The sequence below is a fragment of the Panthera uncia genome, chromosome D1 (assembly GCF_023721935.1).
Source record: "Panthera uncia isolate 11264 chromosome D1, Puncia_PCG_1.0, whole genome shotgun sequence".
Lineage (NCBI taxonomy): Eukaryota > Metazoa > Chordata > Mammalia > Carnivora > Felidae > Panthera > Panthera uncia.
Genome location: NC_064808.1, coordinates 32,252,374 through 32,264,868, shown reverse-complemented (window position 1 = coordinate 32,264,868; position 12,495 = coordinate 32,252,374). Strand labels below are relative to the sequence as shown.

Below are 12,495 nucleotides of genomic sequence, written 5' to 3'. Positions count from 1 at the left end.
AATGAGATCTCCATTTGTACCAGAATAAGCATTAGCTCCTGAAAAACTTTTTTTTTTGTCCCAGGAGCTGTCTGTTCAACAATAGAGACCCCTGCTTTCAAACTCACATGGAGCACCGGCGGGAATGCAATGATCAAATAGCAGTGCATTTCTCACAGGCTTCTTTATTCAGTCTTAAACCATTCTACACGTAGAATGTGTCAGTCTTGTATAGATTGGTTTTTTTCTGACTCGTTCATTTTCATGGAGGCCTCACTTCCAGATTCTGAGGAAAATGCTGAAAAACAACCCACTTCTCCCAAGGAAAAAGCAGTAACATACAGGTGTAGGACAATTTAAATATATATAAAGGAAGAGATGTCTTCCAAAGAGATTATAGTCTACAGAAATACAGTTTTATTACAATTTATACCCAGTTGATATTATCCGAAAAATATTTAATTCCTCAATAACTTGATCCAAGTCACTCTGCTTTAGAGTTTTCCCCAAATTACAGGTTACTGGTTTTGTACTTGTATAATTGAAAGTCCTGCTGTTGAAGGCTTACAAAACCAAAAGGTAAAGATGAATCTGATAGTGTTTTATAAGAAAAAAAGAAAAAGAGAGTGCTGGACAAAGATTCTAGTGAAGTTTTGAAATTATCCATTAGTTTGGTTAGGGTCTGATATAAGAAGACTGACCTCGACAGGAAATGAACAGATAACCTGTTATACTTGGGTACTTTCTATGTCTGGTCTTTCATAACACTCACACCAGCTCTGTGAGTTAAGATCATGGTCTCCCTTTGTCAGGAGAGAAAATAGAATCATAGAGGTTAGGTAACTTTCTCAAGCTCACAGAGTAAAGTAAATGGTAAAGATGGAATTTGTACTTAAGTCTTTGTGATTCCAAACACTATGTTCTGTCTACCATACCATGTAATTTCTTCTAAGTAGGCAATTAGGATTGAGGAAATTTAAATTGTGCTTGGTAAGTGAAAGGCAAGTTGATATAACACCAGTGGCCAACACCATAATTTTAAAAGAAGAATCTTTTGAATATAAGAACTTTTGTATGGCTTAAGCAGGAAAAACTATAATAAAACATGAAATTCTTTCTTCACTTGCCTCAATGAAAGAGTCATTTAAATGCCTATGCTTTTTCTGTCTTAGATTTTCTTGATTCTATCACTTCTGCACAGAAACCTTTCAACCAAGTCTGGAATAGTCACTAAAAAGAACCTAGAGATAACATCATAATTGTTCTCCTTTCTCTTTCTAGCTGGGTAAAAAAAATACATATTTAAAACAAATAGTTGTTTGAATAAATTAATGCTCACTTAAAAAAAATTTTATGTTTATTTATTTTTGAGAGAGAGACACAGCACAAACAGGGGAGGGGCAGAGAGAGAGGGAGACACAAAATCTGAAGAAGGCTCCAGACTCCAGTCTGTTAGCACAGCACCTGATATGGGGTTCAAACTCAAGAACCGTGAGATCATGACCTGAGCCTAACACACAGGCTTAACTGACTGACCCACCCAGGTGCCCCAAATTAATACTCATTTAAAAAAATTCTACACATTATTTTCTCAAGCAGAGCTAATGTGTATGACCTTGGTCTGAATTCAAAGGCCTGTTGATATTTGACACATACTATGTCTCCTTCTGTCATTGTCCATTTTATTCCCATCATTCTTTACCTAATATTTAAAACAAACATATTTGAAGTAAGAAAAGCCTTTGGAAACTGTACTTAAGGGCAAGCATCTTTTACTATTTTTCCCTTGATGATTTGCAAGCAAAATAGAAATACTTCAATAAGCTATCAGGGAAAAAATAATCCATGTTCCAAAATTTTGGAAATTTAGTTTACTTTTCACCATCTTGGATATTTTTAGCAAGTATATGCATATTAAAGTTTGTCAAAAGTCCTCCAGGGAGAAACTCAAAATTTTTGTGGCCATGAAATACCCTGCCTCTTTTTTTTATAGTACTCCATAGAATAATAAACTTCAGCAAATGCTAGTGTGTAAAAGTGTCTGCCCAATGACAATGATGCCCTACATATGAGTATTAGTCTGATGATTATCCCATGGCTCTCTAATAATACTTTTTGTATTATTATTTATATTAATATTGGTAATACTCATTTGAAATATTGTTTGGGCAAACTTGTGAAATTAGCCACATCTAAAACATAGGGCTTCATGAATGTATGGATATGAAACATTAGTTTAATTATAAAATATATATGCTTTTAAATTAAACTGATAAATTTCTTCTATGCTTTTGAGATTTTAAGATTGTTATGTTTCTTGAGAAGTTCCATCTAGATAAAATTTATTTACTTTCATTTATTTAAAAAAAATTTTAACGTTTATTTATTTTTGAGAGACAAAGAGTGAGTGGGAGAGGGGCAGAGAGGGAGACACAGAATCCAAAGCAGGCTCCAGGCTCTGAGCTGTCAGCACACAGCCCGACCTGGGGCTTGAACTCAGGAACCGTAATCTGAGCCCAAATCTGATGTTTAACTGACTGAGCCACTCAGGTGCCCCATCTAGATGAAATTTAAATAAACAACGTTAACCAGGGGCGCTTGGGGCTCAGTCAGTTAAGCCTTGGACTCTTGGTTTCGGCTCAGGTCATACCCCAGATCCTGGAACCTGCTTCAGATTCTGTTTCCCTGTCTCTCTACCTCTCGCCCACTCGTGCTCGCTCTCTCTCAAAAATAAATAAACATTAAAAAAAAATTTTGTCTGGAGGCACCTGGGTAGCTCTGTCGGTTGAGCATCTGACTCTTGATTTCAGCTCAGGTCATAATCTCACAGTTCATGAGTTCAAGCCCCGTGTCAGACTCTGCACTGACAATGCGGAGCCTTCTTGGGATTCTCTCACTCTCTCCTCTCTCCCTGCCCTTCTCTCTCTCTCTCTCTCTCTCTCTCTCTGTGTGTGTGTCTCTCAAAATAAATAAATAAACATTTAAAAAATATAAAAAAAAACTTTTGTCTGAATCAAAGGCACCCAAATTTCTATGGATTAAAAGGTTAAAGTAAGTGTGCAAATTTGACAGCTAAGGTCATGGACTTGCATGATTTATATTCCATTTTTCCCAGGATTTAGCGACTCAATAAAATATGCCAGAAGAATAAGTGAATGAATTAATGAATGACTGGTGGCAACTGTCAGTGTTTTTTATTCCCTCTGAGTAGGATCATGATAAAGTTTGCAATAAGACTACCTTCATATCCCTGACTGGCTCAAGATTTTTCTGATTGGGTATTCTGGATCTTGATAACAGTCAATATAAGAAAATGCACTAACTCACATAGGTGACTATTTCTTGTATCCATGCAATGGCATTATTACATTTTTATGAAGGTGTTGCTGTGTTGAGAATTGTTATTTGTATAAATCCCCTTTAAATCAGTGACAACGGTTTATGTGGAGACAAGGTGACGGTGTTTCTTCCTTTCAAATCAAATTGTGGCACGGTATCATCAGCTCTGATTCTAAATAATGGTGCCTGTCTTTCTATCCTTTGCAGCCAGCTGTTGCAAACCCTGATATCATGTTTATTAAAATTCATATTCCATGGGACACGCTGTGCAAGTATGCAGAGAGGCTGAATATCAGGATGCCCTTCAGGTACTTCCGAATTTTACTTCATTCTATCTCAGTACATATTAAGATGAGTCTGTTTTCTGCAAAACTTTAGAGCAGTACATGTAACTCTTTCTATAGAGGAAATGCTTTTTCTCCCAAATTTTATAATAGGTTGGGCACTGTTTTTTTTCTTTTAAGATGCTTGCCAAATGTGGTAAACTTTATGGTCCCTTGGATGCTTCATATCATTTCTCGGTGGACTTACCTAGAGGGAGGGAAAAAGTTGATCCCAAGATTAATCTCATTTCTTATTTCATATGGGTTGATAAAACTCTTACTGTTTTTGTGGAAGGCAGGAAGCATAAGGATGTAGCATCCATTTGTAAACAAATGCAGTGTTTTTTGTGGTGTAACAGTTACCAAGAATCATTCTTCAGTTGCAATTCAACCAGGTGGCTTTTCAGCTCTGTCCTCAGTACCAGAGTACAAAGGGAGATGAGAAGCCTACTCCATTCAACGACTTTTCCATTCTTCCTATAGGCAAACAAAGATTGAATAGACATGAGTTTCCTTATATTGTGTATAAGGAAATCTGTTATATGTAGAATGAACCACTTCCTTCATAATTTCTCAAAGTAAAATTCAACAGTGTTCCTACTGTGTGCAAAGATACAAACATTTATGCTTATTTGGAACTCAATGTGCTTCATCACTGATAAGAGGGTTTAGAAGGAGTAACCAGATATCAGTAAAAGAGCCTCTAAATAATGAATATAAATGAACAGTAAGAGCACAATGCAAAAATATAGAGAAATGTGTCAGACCTGGTAGCATGGAAGACGCCAGTTCTGGTAAGAGTGCTGACCTCCTCAAGTCTTATGACAAGCTTCTATGTTATTCAAGATAAAATATGAGATAGTGATTCCATCTTTTTAAAGTTTCTTTTTAATGTTTATTTATTTCTGAGAGAGTAAGACACAGAGTGTGAGCAGGGGAGGGGCAGAGAGAGAGGGAGACACAGAATCTGGAGCACAGTGCCTGATGCAGGGCTGAAACCCACAAATGGTGAGATCATGACCAAAGTCGGATGATTAACAGACTAGGCCACCCAGGCACCCCTGTGATCCTATCTTTTTAGTCATTTGAAACACCTCAGGCTTTGAAAGATGCAGACACAGTCATTGTCCACAAAACAGAAATTAAGCATTGGCAACTACTGAAGAATCTTACTACCACTGTTAGAATTGGATACCTAAATTGGCTCATATTCAAACTTGGCTAAGAGTTTAATAGTTCTCTTTAATATGATATTTAAGAGATAAGCAAATAATACCTCAAAAAGCTTGGCAAGGAATAGTTAATATTTTTTAATGTTTTTATTTATTTTTGAGACAGAGAGAGACAGAGCATGAGCAGGGGAAGGGCAGAGAGAGAGGGAGACACAGAATCCAAAGCAGGCTCCAGGTTCTGAGCTGTCATCACAGAGCCTGACGCAGGGCTCAAACTCACAGACTGTGAGATCATGGCCTGAGCTGAAGTCAGACGCTCAACCGACTGAGCCACCCAGGTGCCCTGGCAAGGAATAGTAATATTAACAATAAAAATCATAAGACGATAAAGAAAAGTCTTTCTAATTCTTCAGCATGTATATAAATGATAAGATATACCTAAGAGAACCTGAAGTCTGTACATTTCTATGAATCTTGGTTCCTAGAAGCAAATAAGGGTCTATGAGATGTTACTTGTGTTATGATTAGATAGTTTGAGGTCTACAAAGGACTGCTTTAAATTCAAGTCATTTTATTGAACTAATTTTGAGAGTATAGCTTGACAAGTATATACTTGTAGTATTCTACATTTCTTAACATCTGAGGAATTTTACCCCTTTGACACTGTGTCATCTTCTAAAAAATCTTGAAATACTTGCCTGGGATATATTAAAGGTGATAATGGGAGAATATTTGCTATTTGCTCTATTTTATTTCTTCTTATTTGGTTTGAACATATTCACATGACATATAATCATGCAGAATTAAAACAATGTAATAAATTTTAACCTATGAAATTAAAGAAGGATTTTACAAATAGTTCTGTTCAAACATTGCACAGATATGGTAATTGATCACCTTTGTTTATTTATGATGGAAGTCAAATTTCATAAACTATTCTGAAACTCAACTTGAAAATATTTTCTATGAGCTTTGAAACTCATATAAATCTTTTTACACCTTCCACTTCTTATCTTAAGAAGATAATTGAAAAATGTGTAAAGACATTCCTTGAAGTATCACTTAACAATTGTGGAAAATGGAAATATCTTCTATGTTCAACAGTAGAGGATTTCAGTATATTTCAGTAGAGGATTTCAGTATACTCTTGGACTGGAATATAATTCATTTATAAAATGAATGGGTATACAATTTCTTAATGACTATAAGGAAATAGTAAATAATAAAATTTAAATTATATATATATTATGATATGTAATTACTTAGTGTAATTGCAACAATGTAAAATGCATAGACATAAAATAGGAAGAAACTATAATATGCTAAAAATGACTGCTCCTAATGGGGGATTGTGGGTACCATTTATTTTATTTATATTATTGTAAAATTACCGATTTTTAACAAATTCTAACTTGACTGCATGATATAAACACAGGATGCAAAAGAAGTAGGACACTCAGGGGATCCTGGGTGGTTCAGCCTGTTGAGTGTCTGACTTCGGCTCACGGCACGATCTCACATTTCATGAGTTTGAGCCCCACATCGGGCTTGCTGCTGTCAGAGCAGAGCCTGTTTTGGATCCTCTGTCCTCCTCTCTCTGCCGCTCCTCCACTCATGCTCTGCCTCTCAAAAATAAACGCGCGCACGCACACGCACACACACACACACACACACGCATGCACAAAGTACAACACTCAAGACAATGACCTAGTGTCTGATATCATGATGAAATTGCTAAAAAGTTTCCAAATTCATCTTAACTAATCAGGTGCCTTCATCCTTCCCTAGTCCTGTGATCTCACCATTGTTTCAAAAAAGAGTTGTAATTAAATTCATGTACAAAGCAATTTCCTCTTAGATCTAAAAGGAGGAAACCTTTGAAGTCTATCACAAAGTGTCCTGTTTCTGTGGGTTTCAGCACTCGGGTACAGTTCAGAATCGGTAAACATTGTGTGTAAACATCTCACCAAGTGGGGCGTCTGGCTGGCTCAGTCTGCAGAATTTAATTCCTTTGTTTTCTTTTTCTTAGAAGTTCATTAAAATGACAGTTACCTTGTCGGATTGTGGGTGTCCTCGGTTGGTATGACGTAGAGCTTAGGTCTCCAGGCTGTGTGCCATGGTGTCCTGAGCCAGGATGACTTTTGGAGAAAATATTCTGTTCAGATAGATATTGTTTTCTTTTTTTAAGTGATATTCTTTTTTTTTAATTTCCTGGTAAGACTGCATTTGAAAGAAGAGTTCTGATAGATCCAAAGAAAGAAATATGAAAACCCTGAAATGTAGGCCCTTACTATTTCTTCTTTTTGATGTTGTGGCTGAAATTTCTTCTTTATAACATGTTTTTAAAAATAATGTTCACATGGGGTGCCTGGGTGGTTCAGTGGGTTAAGCGTCCCACTCTTGATTTCGGCTGAGGTCATGATCTCATGGTTTGAGAGATGGAAGCCCACTTCGGGCTCTGTGCTGGCAACAAGGAGCCTGCTTGGGCTTCGTTTTTCCTTCTCTCTCTGCCCCTCCCCCACTTGCACTCTCCGTCTCTCAATAAATAAACATTAAAAAAAATAATAAAATAAAATAAAATAATGTTTACAATGGCTACATACTAAAACTTTTGGAAAATACCATTGGTACTCTCATGATTTAATAACATAAATATTAGAAAATATGCAACATTTCCAAAATGTATCAAAGGAATACTAGTTTCACAGGTTCTTAAGAAAAAACTATCCTGTAAGCAAATATATTTCTGAACTTTTGAGTTAAACAGTAAGTTTATTTATTGTAGATTCTCATTCTGCCTTTAAAGTACGTTATAATCACCTAGGAAACAGTAAAAATCAAGTCTCCAGGAACTCTCCCCCTAGACATCATGGAATATTAATTCTGGAAGAGCAGGTATATACATTGTTAACAAGCATCCCACATGATTCTGATGCAGATGGTAAAGAAATATTGTCTTGGCAATTTTAATATTTTAATAAATCTTACCATTTTTAAAAGTTAGTTATACAAAGCACCCTTTCCATTTGATGATGGGATTTTTTTATCTTCATATCATGGTGTTCTTGGGAAAACAGTTTGACAAATCCTGGAACACAGAGTTTTCGTGGAACGCTTTCCAGAGCAGTTTAAATAATGGATGTAACATTAACTCCTTAGTAACTTCTCGTTTATTTTTAAGGTACACATGAAAATTGGCATAGCCGTCACCTCGTAAAAAGAGAATGCTACACAAGCATAAGCTAAATGGCAAAGTGTTTTTATAACGGCTGATTCAGTTTCCACTTGTCAACTGTAACCACATTTAAGAACATATATACTGACTTAAAATCAAAATATGCAAGAATAACAAAGAACTTAAACAGGAAAAGCCCATATCTCTTTTTAGGGCAAGGGTTTTTAAAAAATTTATGCATAAAAAAATTTACCCATGTTTGGCTGTCCTGCATATTTATTCAGTGTTGAAACCTACATGTTATATTTCACAAAGAAAAATTGCAAATTTATTCAGAATAAATTATTAGAGTTATAATCCGGTCTGCAAAAGTTTTCTGCTTTTTGTATGAACATGAAATGTGAGCATTTTATCTAAATTCTCTGCTTAAATATATGTGTAGAATTTTATATACCTAAATTTTCTAGCTATTTCTTTTTCTGATTACTATTCCAAGTAAATATGGCCTTGATGTTTCAAAACTACCCAAGAAAAATTCAGAGGATAAAAATAGTTCAAATTTTCTTATTTTTGTCCTATCAGCAAGGACTTAGTCTGTGTTTTCCACATTCCAGAAATATCATGTGGTTCAAAGATGATGCTTATTCATTCTTAACTTTCATATGAAAAGAGTCAAACATATTGTAAGCCAACTCAGCCATCTCCTAGCTCTCTGTTTGAGTTCCCTGATGGGATTCTTAAGCTTCTCCCACAAATATTTTAAACACAGTAGATTTGAGGGAGGGAGATGTTTTTAAAACATTAAGAATAATATTTTTATCATAATTGGGATTAAACTTAGATCACTTTTATATGCAAAGGATCCTTCACTCAAAAATATAATAACATAGGAACATTCAGACAGCCCAATATATGAAATAATTAAGAGTGAAATAGTTCTGGGGTGCCCGGGGGGATCAGTCAGTTAAGTGTTTGACTTCAGCTCAGGTCATGATCTCACAGTTTCCAAGTTCAATCCCTGCATAGGGCTCTGTGCTGACAGTTGGGAGCCTGGAGTCTGCTTCGGATTCTCTCTCTCTTTCTTCTCTCTCTGACCCTTCTTCGCTCCACACTGTACCTCTCTCTCTCTCCCAAAAATAAACATTAACAACAATTAAAGAGTGAAGTAGTTCTGTTTGACAAGGAGCAGGGGACGTAGGGTTCCACCCATGTGACTGCCCATCTCCCTCAACCCCGTGGCTGTGTGAAACACTGGTTGGAAACAGTGGTTCACATAACAATTTACTTATAGTTTTGAGTGGCAGTTGTAAATAGGTGGGTAGGTAGATAGGTAGATCGATGCTGTCCTGATGCAAGGTATAAAATAGAATCTTTCAAATGAAAAATTCAGGGAAAAATATAGAAAGCTCTATCTATGAATAATATGTAATTAATAAAGGCGGAGGATAAATAAACAAGGTGGAGGATTATGGGTAGAAAATGATATGGTCCTGCAGGTTCATTTGTGAAGAAGAATTAAGGAAAATTGCAAGTTATTATGGATTTCAAGGATTAAAAATACACTTGTGTATTGTTGGGAGAAAAACAAAATGTCACCAACCCAGAAAACTTCACAAAGGAAAACACTTGTATTAATGAATAAGCATTAAATCAGAATGTGATGTGCATCACAGGCAATTCTCCAACAGATTGTAAAGACAGAAGGAAATTCCATCCTTTAATATAGCCAAACAGATAAGCAATATCCAATCCTCAAGTAAGAGGACACAACAGCAATAATTGTCCCACATAGTTTACCCTAAATTTGACTGGGGATTAGAGTGTTAGTTATTTGGGAAAAGTGAGTCTCTTAATTTTTATTTGCTTTCATAATATTAATGGTCTAAAAAGTATGTATATTCACTTTTTATAACTTCATTCCTTCATTTTTCCTTATTGTTCCCAAAACATTTCAAAAAAATGTTTATGAAAAATTTCAAACTAGAGCAATAAAGATAAATGTAGAATCGTGTTTAATCCAAACGTCCCTCCCTTGCTTTTCTAATATACCTCACCATACCTATGGTCAATAATTATAATTTTTATCTCCTCTAAATAACAGTCCTAGATTTTTTTGTGCTGAAAATTATTTTAAACTAATTTCTACATTTTTAGCTTTTAAAATATATATATAATACCTCATTTAGCAAATATTTATTAAATGCAAAGTGGTCTCAGGCCTTGAAGGAAATAAATTAAACTGTAAATTAAACACTTATCAGCCATCTGAGTGCTTACTGTTTATCAAATGATGTACCAAGTATACACCAGGAATACAAAGTGAAATGAAATAAAACTACTATCTTCAAGAAGCCCAATCTCCTGTAGAAGATAATCAGTAATCAGTTACATAATGATGTCTAAATAATGCAAGCCAATCTGTGTACAGGAAGTTCAGAAAGAAGATGGGTTTATATTCCAATGGGGATTGAATTATGTATGCACGCAAATTTCTGTATATTTGAAAAAATGAAATGGGGAGATAATTAAATGAGTTTAAGATGGATGTAGCAAACCTTGAAATTCCACATTTGAATTTAGTATTGAAGTATGGCAAGGACAACTGAAAAAATTCTTTTCTAGCAATATAACCAGTGTTTGCAATGAAATGCAGTAGTACAGAAGGTTTTCAACTTTTCTAAGCAGTTAATAACACAGTTAGGACCACATATTGATTGTCCTGACTCAACCCTGCTTTCTAGATACCACACAGGGAGGAATTTACTGATCCTCTGAAATGGGTTTTGGTGGGTGGGGATAAAGAGTCATTTTAGAAGGCCCAGACTATGAGATTCCTGCGCTCCAAAATGAGGATGTGGTAAGAATCTTTTAAGAGTTGAATTAACCCCTGTCACCAGAATTTTTAGTTTGTTTAAAATCAGACATGGTATACACCTACTTAAAACAAACTACTCCATGTTTTCCCTTTGTAATTCATTCAAAACCTTAGAATCAGTGGTAGGACCCCTTGTTATCTGTGCCTGTTCATCATCCCTTTTACCACTATGCTCAACTTGCAGTTTATGCTTCAGAGATTACTGAAGTAGTTGCAGTTTCCTGAATCTTGCAATACTTGGTGTTGCTCCCGTAATTATGTCAAGAATACCATGTCCTAAGTATTTTATTCAGAGGATGACTCTTATGCATGTATCAAGATTCAACACAGAAAACACATGCTCTAAGAAGGTTTGCCTGATTCCTTTCTCCTTCATCTACAAACACTAATTGAGATCCGTTCCAATGTACACGCATAGCCCTCTCTGTTTTCCTGCCTTATCACACTTTATTATAGCTATCACTTATCTTTGCAACTATAAAGGAAGCTCTTTGAGGGTAGATACCCTCTTTTTTTGTCTAAATTTTTAATGGTTATACTTTAACATACCTTGCAAAATAATAAGCATTCGTTACATATATGTTTAGATGGATAGAAATATAAATGGATGGATGGATGGATGGATGAAAGACTTCATATAACACGTAAGCCAATGATCCAGTTCCTATGCACTGTGTAGCAGAAGACAGAGTCAAAATATGGACTTAAAAATAAAATATTCAAAAGTGATGTATTGATGTATCAGAATTCTTTGCTTATTAACTTAGATTCTGAAATTAAAACAAGGCATATTCAGAGTTCTGACTCTATTATATTGGCTTATTTCATGTATTTCATAGGCGGGCGGAAGTTCGAGTGTTAAAATACTCAATGTGGTTGAATGTAGTCACTCTCTGGTTTCTCTTTTTTCACGTGACTCTCTTCAGCTGTATCCATTATTTTTCAGGAAAAAATGCTATTACACTGACCGGAGCAGCAAATCAATGGGCAGGTTAGTGGTGATGTGTAATTTGTTTACAACCAATCTGTCATTTGGGAAAAAGAAATAAAAAGAAGACATTCAATTACCCACATCAGCAGTTGTAAATTTTAGGAAGAAAAACTTTTCTGATTTGTTCTACAATTTCCAAAATGACTTACACCAAATTTAACCATGTTTACAATAAGATAATCTATTTTTTTTTTCTACTTACCATTGCCATTTCTGGAATCCTCCCTTGATGTAATGTTGTGGCAGGAGAATTTTAATTGCCAGTTAGCCTCTTAGGAGATTTTAATGTAAAAAATAGTTATAAAACCAGGATTGATGGGTAAACGATGACCCTCTAGAGTAATAGAAGAACAGACAGGGCAAAAATCTTCTGGCTAATTCAATTTAAATCTCTTATTTGACAAAGGTGGTCAAGGAAAGACTAGCATCCAGAGTGACAAAGTGGTTTATCAAGGCCACACAGCATCTTTTTGAATCACAGACCTACTCTTATTTCACCAACTGAGCTGCCTCTCATATTCTAGCATTCAAAACAAACTTTTCTTCAAGAGCATCATCTCAAAACTTCTCTTTAAATATTGTGGTAACAGTAGCTATGACAAAGGAATTAATCAAACCACAACCTTGAGACAGGAGAAACT

The 12,495-nt window shown here is 35.4% G+C and overlaps 1 protein-coding gene across 1 annotated transcript in view; it reads left to right on the top strand.

Moving 5' to 3' along the window:
• The window catches only part of ANO3 (anoctamin 3), a 188,790-nt gene that overhangs the window by 70,094 nt on the left and 106,201 nt on the right, over positions 1-12,495 (top strand). Inside the window, exons 5-6 of the mRNA XM_049649103.1 lie at positions 3,526-3,626; positions 11,810-11,854. Coding sequence (XP_049505060.1) covers positions 3,526-3,626; positions 11,810-11,854 — 146 coding nt within the window. The remainder of the gene's footprint in view (positions 1-3,525; positions 3,627-11,809; positions 11,855-12,495) is intronic.